Raw genomic sequence first — 11,820 nt, forward strand, 5'->3', positions numbered from 1 at the left:
TCCCGCCGGTACATGCCCGGTGCTCCCGGTGCTCCCGGTACTGCGGAGCCTTTCCGGGAGTTCCCGATCCCCGGGGTTCTGAGGGTCCCGGTGCTCCGGGGCACCGGGGACGGGTGGGGGATACCGGGATGGAGCCGGTGCAGGTGCCGGGGTCGCTTCTCCCGGTCCCGTTCAGCCCCGGGATGGCGCGGGGGGGGGGAGCGGGCGGCGATCGGTGCCGGCGGCTCCTGGCACGGGCGGGACAATGGCCCGGGGACAATGGGTGACATCTGCGGCCGGGTGACATCGCGGTGACACGGGTGTGCCCGCAGGGAATCCCAAACTCCCGCAGGGAATCCCAAAGTCCCAAAGAAAATCCCAAAATCCCCTCAAGAAATCCCAAAATCCCACGGGAAATCCTAAAATCCCCGCAGGGAATCCCAAAGTCCTACAAGAAATCCCCAAATCCCCTCAGGGAATCCTAAAATCCTACAAGAAATCCCAAAATCCCCTCAGGGAATCCCAAAATCCCCAAATCTCAAAATCCCACATGGAATCCCAAAAATCCCCGCAGGGAATCCCAAAATCCCCAATCCCAAAATCCCCGCAGGGAATCCCAAAATCCATCAGAGAATCCCAAAATCCCCGCAGCAAATCCCAAAATCCCCTCGTGGAATCCCAAAATCCCCGATCCCAAAATCCCGCAGGGAATCCCAAAATCCGGGAATCCCAAAATCCCCTCAGGAAATCCCAAACTCCCCGCAGGGAATCCCAAAATCCCCGCAAGAAATCCCAAAATCCCCGATCCCAAAATCCCCAATCCCAAAATCCCCGATCCCAAAATCCCCTCAGGGAATCCCAAAATCCCTGGCCGGGAATCCCAAAATCCCCGATCCCAAAATCCCCTCAGGGAATCCCAAAATCCGGGAATCCCAAAATCCTACAAGAAATCCCAAAATCCCCTCAGGGAATCCCAAAATCCCCTCAAGCAATCCCAAAATCCCCAAATCCCACAGGAAATCCCAAAATCCCCGCAGGGAATCCCAAAATGCGTGGAAATTTGGGATATTTGGGTGAGAATTTGAGGGGTTTGTGTGGATATTTGAGATATTTGGGGGCATTTGAGAGTTTTTTTTGTGGATATTTAGGATATTTGGGTGGATATTTGGGGTATTTGGGTGGCTATTTGTGGGATTTTTGTGGATATTTGGGGTATTTGGGTAGGTATTTGTGGGGTTTTTGTGGATATTTGGGATATTTGTGTGGGTATTTGAGGGATTTTTGTGGATATTTGGGGTATTTGGGTGGATATTTGAGGGATTTTTGTGGATATTTGGGATATTTGTGCGGATATCTGAGGGGTTTATGTGGATATTTGTGATATTTGTGGGGGTATTTGGAGGGTTTTTGTGGATATTTGGGATATTTGGGTGGGTATTTGAGGGATTTTTGTGGATATTTGGGATATTTGGGTGGATATTTGGGGTATTTGGGTGGGTATTTGTGGGATTTTTGTGGATATTTGGGATATTTGGGTGGATATTTGGGGTATTTGGGTGGGTATTTGAGGGATTTTTGTGGATATTTGGGATATTTGGGTGGGTATTTGTGGGATTTTTGTGGATATTTGGGATATTTGGGTGGATATTTGGGGTATTTGGGTGGGAATTTGAGGGGTTTGTGTGGATATTTGAGATATTTGGGGGCATTTGAGAGTTTTTTTTGTGGATATTTGGGGTATTTGGGTGGATATTTGGGGTATTTGGGTGAGTATTTGAGGGATTTTTGTGGATATTTGGGATATTTGGGTGGATATCTGAGGGGTTTATGTGGATATTTGTGATATTTGTGTGGGTATTTGAGGGATTTTTGTGGATATTTGATATTTGGGTGGATATTTGGGGTATTTGTGTGGGTGTTTGTGGGATTATTGTGGATATTTGGGGTATTTGTGTGGGTGTTTGTGGGATTTTTGTGGATATTTGGGATATTTGTGTGGGTATTTGTGGGATTTTTGTGGATATTTGGGGTATTTGGGTGGATATTTGGGGTATTTGGGTGAGTATTTGTGGGATTTTTGTGGATATTTGGGATATTTGTGTGGGTATTTGTGGGATTTTTGTGGATATTTGGGGTATTTGGGTGGGTATTTGTGGGATTTTTGTGGATATTTGGGGTATTTGGGTGGGTATTTGTGGGATTTTTGTGGATATTTGGGATATTTGTGCGGACTGATGAAGTCAAATCTCCTCATCCTTCCCTGATCTCCCCTGAGCTCGCACACCTGCCCGGCCGGCCCAAAAGCACCCGCGGCACCGGTTTCCCTCCGGGACAGAGCACACTCTGCCCATTTCAAATATGGCGACAGCAGCGTCACCCGCCCCTCATAACGAGCGGGAGCCAGTGCGGGCGGAAGTGAGTTTGACCGGAAGTGGGTCTGTCCCGAATTGGGTCCCCCGCGGGCGGATGCGCAGGGCCTGGCGGCGCGGCGCGATGGAGGCCGGCGGGCACGGTGAGAGGCCGCGGGGCCGGGCAGGGCCCGGCGGGGCTGCGGGGTCTCTCCCCGGTGCGACAGAGCCCGCGGGGAGCCCTCGCTGACCCCGCGTTCCCCTTCACAGGGCAGGAGGCCGAGGCGGGCGGCCATGGCGGCCACAAGAAGAAGCACAAGAAGCACAAGAAAAAGCACAAGAAACGGCACCACCACGAGGCCGGGCCGGCCCCTGGGCCCGAACCGCCTCGGCAGCCACGGCTGCGGCTCCGGATTAAGCTGGGAGGGCAAATCCTGGGCACCAAGAGGTGAGGAGGGAGCGGGAGGGGGGGCAGAGCCTGGGCACCAAAATGGGCGAGGAGGAGGAGGAGGAGGCAGAGCCGGGCCTGTCCCGTGTGTCCCCCCAAACTCCTCCCTGTTCCCCCGCAGTGTCCCCACGTTCACGGTGGTCCCCGAAGGGACGCACTCGCCGTCCCCGCTGCTGGCAGGGGACGAGGAGGAGCCCAGCGTGCCCATCGAGCAGTACCGGGCATGGCTGGGTGAGCCACGGAGGGCACGGGCGGCGTGGGGGGACATGGGGGGCTCGGAGTGAGGGCAGGGGGGACATGGGGGGACATGGGGGGCTCGGAGTGAGGGCAGGGGGGACATGGGGGGACATGGGGGGCTCGGAGGAGGGCAGGGGGACATGGGGGGACATGGGGGGCTCGGGTGAGGGGTGGGTGGTCGGGGGGTGCTCGCAGTGAGGGGGGGGCCTGGGGGGCTCACAGTGAGGGCTGGGTGTTCTGGGGTGCTCACAGTGAGGGCTGGGTGCTCTGGGGGTGCTCACAGTGAGGGGTGGGTGTTCTGGGGGGTGCTCACAGTGAGGGGCTGGGTTCTGGGGTGCTCACAGTGAGGGCTGGGGGGACATGGGGTGCTCACAGTGAGGGCTGGGTGCTCTGGGGGTGCTCACAGTGAGGGGTGGGTGTTCTGGGGGTGCTCACAGTGAGGGGTGGGTGCTCTGGGGGTGCTCACAGTGAGGGGTAGGTGGGCAGGGGGTGCTCACAGTGAGGGGTGGGTGCTCTGGGGGGGCTCACAGTGAGGGGTGGGTGTTCTGGGGTGCTCACAGTGAGGGGTGGGGGGACATGGGGTGCTCACAGTGAGAGCTGGGTGCTCTGGGGGTGCTCACAGTGAGGGGTGAGTGTTCTGGGGGGCTCACAGTGAGGGGTGGGTGCTCTGGGGGGGCTCACAGTGAGGGGTGGGTGTTCTGGGGGGGCTCACAGTGAGGGGTGGGTGCTCTGGGGGGGCTCACAGTGAGGGCTGGGTGGGCAGGGGGTGCTCTGGACCCCTCAGGGCAGTGTGACCTCTCACTTTGTGGCTGTCCCCATCAGATGAGGACAGCAACCTGGCCCCCTCACCACTGCCCGAGCTGGACCCCGAGAGCTGCTTCCCGGCCCGTGAGGAGGGCGAGGACGAGGAGGAGGAAGAGGAGGAGGAAGAGGAGGAGGAGGAGCGGCGCTGGCTGGCGGCCCTCGAGAGGGGGAGCTGGATGACAACGGGGACATCAAGAGGGAGGTGGACGAGTCCCTCCTGACGGCCCGGCAGGTCTGGGGGGGCTGGGGAGGGACTGGGGGGGCTCAGGGAGCTCCAGACCCAGAGGGGAGTTGGGCTGAGGGGGGATTGGAGACCCTCATAACCCCTGGGGCGTGACTGAGGGGATCTTGGGAGGGGCTGGGGGGCCCAGGGAGCTCCAGACTCAGGACAAAGCTGGGCTGAGGGGGAACTGGGGACCCTCATAACCCCTGGGAAATGACTGAGGGCATGTGGAAGGGATGCAGGGCAGGGCTGGTGGGACTGGGGAGGGCCTGGGGATGCTCAGGGAGCTCCAGACCCACAAGGGAGCTGGACTGAGAGGGCTCTGGGGAGCCTCATAACCCCTGGGGCATGACTGAGGGGGGCCTGGAAGGGCTGCAGGGCAGGGCTGAGGGGGGCTGGGGGTGTTCAGGGAGCTCCAGATCCGAGGGGAGCTGGGCTGAGGGGGCACTGGGGAGCCCCTGGGGCATGACTGCGGGCATGTGGAAGGGCTGCAGGGCAGGGCTGGGGGGCCTGGGGAGAGGCTGGGGGTGCTCAGGGACCTCCAGACCCAGAGGGGACCTGGGCTGAGTGTGGTTGGAGAGCCTGGGGCATGACTGGGGGGCCTGGGGAGGGGCTGGGGGTGCTCAGGGACCTCCAGACCCAGAGGGGAGCTGGGCTGAGCGGGGATTGGGGAGCCTCATAACCCTTGGGGCGTAGTTGAGGAGGCCTGGAAGCGCTGCAGGAAGCCCTGAACTGCTCTGTGTGGATATTTGGGATCGATGAAGCGAATCAAGTGGGGCAGAGCTGGAGCCGGGGGTACCTCTGACCCCTCTCTGTGCCCCACAGCGCGCGCTGCTGCACAAGCAGCAGAGCCAGCCCCTGCTGCAGCTGCCCATGGGCGCCAAGGCCAAGGAGGTGACGGAGGAGATGCGCGAGAAGCGCGAGGAGCGGGCGCGGCGCCGGCGGCTGCAGGCGGCCCGCAAGGCCGAGGAGAGCAAGAACCAGACCATCGAGCGCCTGACGCGCACGCACAAGGCCAAGGTGCGGGCCCTGCGCGAGCGCCGCGCCCGCCCGCCCCGTGCCCCGTGGTTCATTACCGCAGCGCCGCCGACGGCGTCACCGTGTCCTTCCCCGCCGGCTTCCGGTGCCGGCCGCCGCCGCGCCGCCCGCGCCGCCCGCCCAGCCCTGCGCCGTGCCCGGCTGCGGCAACGCCAAGCGCTACAGCTGCGCCCAAACCGGGCGGCCCCTCTGCAGCCTGGGCTGCTACCGGCGCAACCTGCAGCTGCTGCAGAGCGCGGGGTGAGAGAGCCGGGGGGTCACGGGAGCTCTGAGGGGGCTACGGACACTCACCGGGGGGCTACGGATCCTCTGGGGGGGGTTACGGATCCTCTGAGGGGGTACAAGAACTCTGAGGGGGCACAGGAGCTCTGAGAGGAGCCACAGCCCTTCTCTGGGGGGCTACAGACCCTCACCAGGGACTATGGGAGCTCTGAGGGGGCTACGGATCCTCTCAGGGGGTGGGAACTCTGAGGGGGTACGGGAGCTCTGAGAGGAGCCACGGGCCTTCCTCTGGGGGGCTGCGAGCCCTCTGAGGGGAGCTACAGATCCTATGGAGGGCTATGGACCCTCTGCAAGGGCTACAGGACCTCTGAGGAGTGCTCTGGACCCTCCATGGGGGGCTACAGATCCTCCCTGGGGGGCTACGGACCCTCACCAGGAACTATGGGACCTCTGAGTGGGCTATGGATCCACTTTGGGCCCTATGGAGTTCCTGCATTGTCCACATGGACACGGAGAGCTGGAAGAGGAACCTGTGGGTCTGCGCTGTGGGGAGCTCCAGACCTTCCACGTGGAGCCACAACAAGGAGCTTCCAAGTGTCTGTCATGGATACAGAGGCCTCAGCCACGACACCCGGAGAGCTGCAGTTCCTCATGGACACCTGGAGCTGCTCCAAATGGATGTGGAGCTCCAGAGGGCTCTGGGCTCTCCACCGTGGACATGGAGGGTTGGGGACCTCAGGGACTGAGGGTGGTCCTGAGGTGGTGGAGCTGATTAAAGGCTGTTGTGGAAGGAGCCGTGTGTGGGTCTGCTGGGATGGGGAGGCAGCTCGACACCCCCTGAGAATGCTGTGGTACAGCCCGACACCCCCCAGGAGCGCTGTGGTACAATCCGACGCCCCCAGGGAATGTTGTGGTACAGTCCGGCACCCCTCGGAAGCACTATGGTTCAGTCCCTCCCGGCTATGGAATAGTCCAACTCCCCCCCGGTGCGTTATGGTCCGTCCCGGGTGGGCGGGGCGCTCTCCGACAGCGCCCATTGGCTGGGGCCTTGCCCAGCGGAGAGCGGCCACGCTGATTGGTCTGGCGCTTTGCCAATCAGGCGGTCGAAGAGATGTTTGACCGCCAATTGGCTGCGCTGTGTCGAGTGCCCGCCCCGGGGCGGGCCGGGAGGCCGCGCCCTCCGTCGAGCTTGGGGCTTGGTTCCCATTGGCGAGTGCCGCTGTCAGTCAGAGCCTGAGGGTGGTGCTCTGTCTGCGGTTGGCCGCTACAGCCGCCAATCACAACGGGGGCGGGGCTCGGCTTCTTTGTCTCTGTTGTTGGGCGTGAGACTCAGGCAGACGGCGAGCGATTGGCTGCAGCCGGGCGGCGGCGGCGGCGCCGATTGGCTACCGGCTGCGGATCGTCCGCTGATTGGCCGACGGTGGCCGCGGGGGCGGGATTTCGGGCCGGGCGTGATGGCGGCGGCGACGGCCCCGGCCCGGGCGGCGGCGGCCGCGGGGCCGGACCGATGGCGGGCGGCGGCAGCGGCCACGGGGCGGCGGCGGCTGCTGCGGGCGGCGGGGGGCCGCGGCCGGGCGGGCGCGGGGCCGCGGCGGGCTTTAGGCGGCGGCGCCATGGAGCGGCCCGGGAGCGCCGAGGGGGCCTGGGCCGCGCTGCTGGGCCGGCAGCACCCGCAGGTACCGGGCGGGCCGGGGCTGGGGGGGCCGCGCGCGGGGCTGCGGTGACGGTGCGGCCGTGCCCGCAGGCCCGGGAGTTCTGCCCGGGGGTGAACAACCGGCCCTACGTGTGCGAGACCGGGCACTGCTGCGGGGAGAGCGGCTGCTGCACCTACTACTACGAGCTGTGGTGTGAGTGCGGGGGGATCCCGGGAGAACCGAGGGCCACGGGGACTCCGGGCGGGCTGGTGGCTCAGGGGGGAGCCGGGACTCCGGGGAGCTCAGGGGCTGTGTCGGGGCCGGGGGCTCTGGAGGAGCTGGGGGGACTGAGGGCTCTGGGAGGTTCTGGGGATCCCTCCGTGGAACGGGGGTTCCGTGGGCACGGGGGTTCCGCGGGCACGGGGGTTCCGTGTGAACCGGCTCCGCGGCCCCGTTCCCGCAGGGTTCTGGCTGCTCTGGACCATCCTGATCCTGCTGAGCTGCTGCTGCGCCTTCCGGCACCGCCGGGCCAAGCTGCGCCTGCAGCAGCAGCAGCGGCAGCGTGAGATCAACCTCATCGCCTACCACGGTGCCTGCCAGTACCCGCCCTCCTCGGGAGACCTCCGTGAGTGACCGGCTGCTAGATTGACCCCGTACCCCCCAATCCCAGCCCCTGGGAGCACCTCCCCCCTCCATGGGAACCGCGGGGAATCGGGACCCCCAGCCCCTCATACCCCACCATCTTCACGGGGGATCTCAGTGAGTCAGGACCCCCTGTGCCACCCCCAATTTCTTGGATCCCCATGTACACTCCCAGCCCCTGTGCCCTCCATCTCTCCATCCTCTCGGGGCCGTTTCCCGGTGTCCCCTCGGTGTCCCCTGACCCCGCCTCTCCCCCTCCCAGGGCTGCTGGCCTCCTTCAAGCTCCCGGCGTACGAGGAGGTGGCGCAGCGCCCCGGGACGCCGCCGCCGCCCTACAGCCCCGGGAGCCCCTCGCTGTCGCCGGGCTCCTCCGGGGGCTGCAGCTCCTGCTCCTGCGGCTGCTCCTGCGCCTCCTCCCCCAGCAGCTCCTCTCTCTCGGCGCCGGGCACCGATGAGACAGACCCGGAGCCGGGCCCGGGCACGGGGGGTGGCAGTACCGGCCGTGATTACGGCTCCAGCAGCACCGGCACCGGTGCCAGCTGGGACCTGCCCCTGCCCGAGGAGCCGCCGGCCCGCGGGGGCGCCCCCAAACAAGTGCCCCCGGACTTGTGTGAGGCTGAGGGCCACCCCTGCTCCAACACCGAGGGGGGTGAGGGTGGGGCGGGCAGAGCTGTGCCAGGGGGATGCCCCGGGCGGCACCGAAGGCTCACGGGGGATTCGGGCATTGAGGTGGGCCGGGGTGTGGAGGAGGAGGAGGGTGAGCCTGAGGGCTGTGGGGGAGCAGGGGGTGGTGGGGGGCCCGGCTCACCCGTGCTGCCCGTCTGAGCCCCCCCACAGGACCCCCGACTGGGGTCTGGACTCATCACGGAGCCCCGGGGGGCCCCTCGCCCCGACTGACACCCACCTTGCAGTGTGGTGGGGTCCTGCTGGAGCCCCCTTCCCTCCAAACTGCTCCTGGGGCCTCCCCTGTGATCCCAGTGCTGCTGCCCAGGGGGGCCCCATCGCCCGGGGGGTGCCCGAGGCCATGGGGGTGGGTGGGAGGTCCCGGCGCGTTCTCTCACCATTAAAGAGATGTGAAGTACCATCGACCTTGTGGTGGGTGCACTGGGCTGGGTGGTGACCCCTGACTCCAGAGGAAGGGGCAAAACATCCCCCCCATGGCACAGGGGTCAGCAAAGGTGACACTGTGACACCCTGACATGAGGCCACAGTCATGGAGGTTTATTGCAGGGGAGGCAGGGGGGCTCTGGCACTGCCCCCCAACACCTCCCCTGACCCTGAGCACGCCAGGCAGGCAGGGGGCACAGGGACCCCCCCACATCAATAGTCCTCAGCCATGGCCAGCACCACGAGCGCCGACCAGCCGGCGAAAGGGTGACAACCCTGCCCGGTGCCATCGCTGTCCCGGTAGTGCTCCCACAGGAATCCGGTGGCCTCGTACTGCCGGAACACGTTGGCCACGAGGTTTTGGCGCAGCTCCCGGTAGAGCTTTGCCGCTCGCTCCCGGTGCGGCCCTGCCGCCCGCGCGTACCCGTGCAGCGCCCGCAGCGCCAGGAAGTTGATGTTGACCCAGACGGAGCCGCGCCAGTAAGGGGGGTCGTGCTCGGTGTTGCGCCGCAGGTACAAGGGGCTGTCGCGGGCCAGCGAGCGCAGCCCGAAGGGCGTCCACAGCTGCTGCTCGCTGCTCATGGAGCCCAGCAGCGCCGGCAGCCGCGGGGAGTCCGCCTGCAGCAGCTGCAGCAGCAGCGGGAACAGGCTGACGTAGCCCAAAGCGGCCACGAATTGCAGCCGTGGCGCCTCCCGCACCTCCCCGCAGCTGCGGGGCCGCCGGGGCTGGCCGGGCACCGGGGCCGGGCGGTGCCAGCGCAGAGCCACGGCCGAGCTGTGGTTGCCGAAGTCGGCGAAGGTGCCCAGCTCGGATGCCCAGTGCAGCCGGTCCAGCAGGGCGTTGTCGCTGAGGGTGGCGGCCATGTCGCGATAGGGCGCGTGGGGCTCGCCCAGGCGCTCGGCCAGCGCCGCCAGCACGCGGGCGCCCAGCGCCATCCAGCAGCGCAGGTCCAAGTGCCGCTCCTGGGCGGACGGGTGCGAGGCGCGGGGGTAATCGTCCAGCCCCGACGAAAGAGTCTTGGGGTTCAGGAAGCGCTCGGGGTCGGGGTCGCGGCCGCGCCAGCGGAATGTGAAGGGTTCAGGGCCGGCCTGGGTGCGGTTCAGCCACTCGAACCAGGAGCGGAGGCGCGGGAAGAGGCGGCGCAGGTAGGGCAGGGGCGCGTCGGGCAGCAGCCGCTCCAGCGCCAGCAGCAGCGTCGGGGGGTTCGCCGTCTCGCTGTGCTGCAGCACGAACTCGGGGGGCACCCGGGAGCGCGCCTCCTCACCCAGGATCTGCTCCCGCGGGATCCAGCCGTCGGCGTTGAGCAGGTCGAGCCAGTGGGCCAGGATGTCGCGGGCCAGCGCTGGGTCCCAGCGGGCCAGCAGCAGCAGGTGGAAGCCCTCGTCCCACAGGAAGCCCCGCGGGAAGCAGGAGCGCGAGGGCACGGCCGTGAACAGCACGGACTCCATGCCGGGCAGCGGCTCCTCGCGGCGCTCCGAGCGCAGCAGGGAGCGGCCGTGGAAGAAGCCGATCCCGCCCAGCATCTCGCTGAGCGCGGCCTGGGCGAAGCGGCGCTGCGGGAGGGACACCCCGCGTGTCCCCAGCCCGAAAGTGTCCTCGAAGCGTCGCTCGAAGGCGGCCGTGTGCCGGGTCAGCGCCGCGCTCAGTGCCGGCCCCGCCAGCCGCCCGTGCCGTGCCCCCGCCGCGCTGCCCGACTCCAGCGTCACCTCCAGCACTGCCGGCGGCTCCAGCGTCACCTGGTGCAGCAGCAGCTGCCCCCGCGGGGGCTCCCCAGGCAGTCCCCCGGTGCTGGACACCCCGAAAAAGCGGCGGCGGGGCCGGCCCGGTGGGGAGAACACGGAGCTCTCGCGGAGGCTGTGCCGGACCAGGTCGGTGAGGCGGTGCAGCCCCGGCACCCCCGCGGCCAGGAAGTTGTAGCTGGGGGAGGAGAGGAAAGTCAGGGATGGGGGACACGGTGGGGACATGGGGGCAGATGGAGGGGACACAGCCCAGACACTCACCTGGCGTACTTGGGCCCCTCCCCGCCCTCACCGGTGGGCGGCAGGAAGGTGAGGGTGAAGTCCCCGAGCTCCTCTGCCGTCCCTGCCACGGCCGCCAGCCGTGTTCCGTTCTCCAGCACCGGCCGCAGCGTCCCCTGCCCGTCTGTGGCCACGTAGAAGAAGAGGGACAGGAGAGGGGCCGGGCCCTTGCCCTGGCGAGGAGGAAGAGGAGGATGACAAAAGCTCTCCAGCATCCCAACCCCTCTCCCACTTTTATCCCCTCACCTCCATCTTCGCTGTGACCCGCCAGCTCCAGTCGCCACCATGGTCTCCCCCCGGCTGCTTCACGAACTCGGTTCTCAGCAGGAGCCCCTCATCGCGGATCTCCTGCACGCCGAAATTCTCCCCGTCGTGCATCAGCCACCCATATCGCGACACGCCGTCGTTCTGCTCGCTCGTGTGCCGCAAGTTGCCGCCGTGTTGGAGCCACATCAGTCCTGGAGGGGCGGGGAGGTGTCAGGGGCGGCCTCGCGGTGGGAGCGGGGCCGGGCGAGCCCCGGGCCGGGGCAGAGCCCCCCGCGCCCCTCACCGGTCACGACAGCACGCGGGCTCCGCGTCTTCATCCCGAAGTAGACGTGAGGCCGGTACGTGCCCCAGAAATAGGTGGGCGACGCGAGAGGCCCGGTGGAACCGGGGGGACGGCGGGGGCGCGGGGTGGGGGGTGACGAGGCGGGAGGCTTCGCTCCACCGCTTCCACCCGGCAGCCGCCGCCGCCAGACACAGCGCCAGCGCTGCCGCCGCCGCTGTGAGCGCCAGCGCCGTCCGGCCCCGCCCGGAGCCTCGCTGCGGCTTTTGCTGTTGCCGCAGTTTCGGGTCCCGGTCGCGGAGCCGCTCCCGGGGCCGTTCCCGGGGTCCATCCCCGCCGCGCCGCCGCCGCTCGCCCGCCATCAGGGCAGTCGCGCTGGTGACGGCAGCGCTGCGCCTGCTGCGGCCGGGCCGCTCCCGACAGCGCCCCCTGGCGGGCGGGAGGACCAGGCGCAGGCTCAAAAAGTGCCCAAAGCAGCTCCGAGGTGACAACGACACCGCACGGTGTCCCGGACCTGCCACCCAGGCCACCTCCTCCTTATGCCCGTTGATCTCCTCCCTAACCTCTCTGGG

At 66.2% G+C, this 11,820-nt stretch overlaps 3 protein-coding genes across 3 annotated transcripts; 2 read left to right on the forward strand and 1 right to left on the reverse strand.

The window, feature by feature from the left end:
- The first annotated feature begins 2,436 nt into the window (after positions 1-2,436).
- Positions 2,437-6,145, forward strand: INO80B (INO80 complex subunit B). The gene is given in 8 exon segments (XM_030948483.1): positions 2,437-2,491; positions 2,598-2,775; positions 2,897-3,006; positions 3,835-3,978; positions 3,981-4,048; positions 4,865-5,087; positions 5,090-5,155; positions 5,158-6,145. Coding segments are annotated over 8 exon segments (999 nt in total). The 5' UTR covers positions 2,437-2,445; the 3' UTR covers positions 5,322-6,145.
- Positions 6,146-6,873: 728 nt separating this feature from the next.
- WBP1 (WW domain binding protein 1) lies at positions 6,874-9,242 on the forward strand. The gene is made up of 4 exons (XM_030948484.1): positions 6,874-6,975; positions 7,044-7,146; positions 7,397-7,558; positions 7,838-9,242. Exons 1-4 carry the CDS (start codon positions 6,913-6,915, stop codon positions 8,398-8,400), a joined length of 891 nt encoding a protein of 296 aa, XP_030804344.1. The 5' UTR covers positions 6,874-6,912; the 3' UTR covers positions 8,401-9,242.
- MOGS (mannosyl-oligosaccharide glucosidase) lies at positions 7,852-11,610 on the reverse strand. The gene is given in 5 exon segments (XM_030948460.1): positions 7,852-10,600; positions 10,684-10,874; positions 10,948-11,159; positions 11,252-11,361; positions 11,363-11,610. Coding segments are annotated over 5 exon segments (2,466 nt in total). The 3' UTR covers positions 7,852-8,895.
- Between the last annotated feature and the right edge of the window lie 210 nt (positions 11,611-11,820).

Source organism: Camarhynchus parvulus, chromosome 4, assembly GCF_901933205.1.
Source record: "Camarhynchus parvulus chromosome 4, STF_HiC, whole genome shotgun sequence".
Lineage (NCBI taxonomy): Eukaryota > Metazoa > Chordata > Aves > Passeriformes > Thraupidae > Camarhynchus > Camarhynchus parvulus.

What these genes read in the sequence shown, in the direction of transcription:
- WBP1 (XM_030948484.1), top strand. Translation starts at nt 6,913, where the DNA reads ATGGAGCGGCCCGGGAGCGCCGAGGGGGCCTGGGCCGCGCTGCTGGGC. An exon ending in CTACTACTACGAGCTGTGGT is followed by an intron (nt 7,147 to 7,396) that starts GTGAGTGCGGGG and finishes CCGTTCCCGCAG; the next exon opens with GGTTCTGGCTGCTCTGGACC. An exon ending in GCCCTCCTCGGGAGACCTCC is followed by an intron (nt 7,559 to 7,837) that starts GTGAGTGACCGG and finishes TCCCCCTCCCAG; the next exon opens with GGCTGCTGGCCTCCTTCAAG.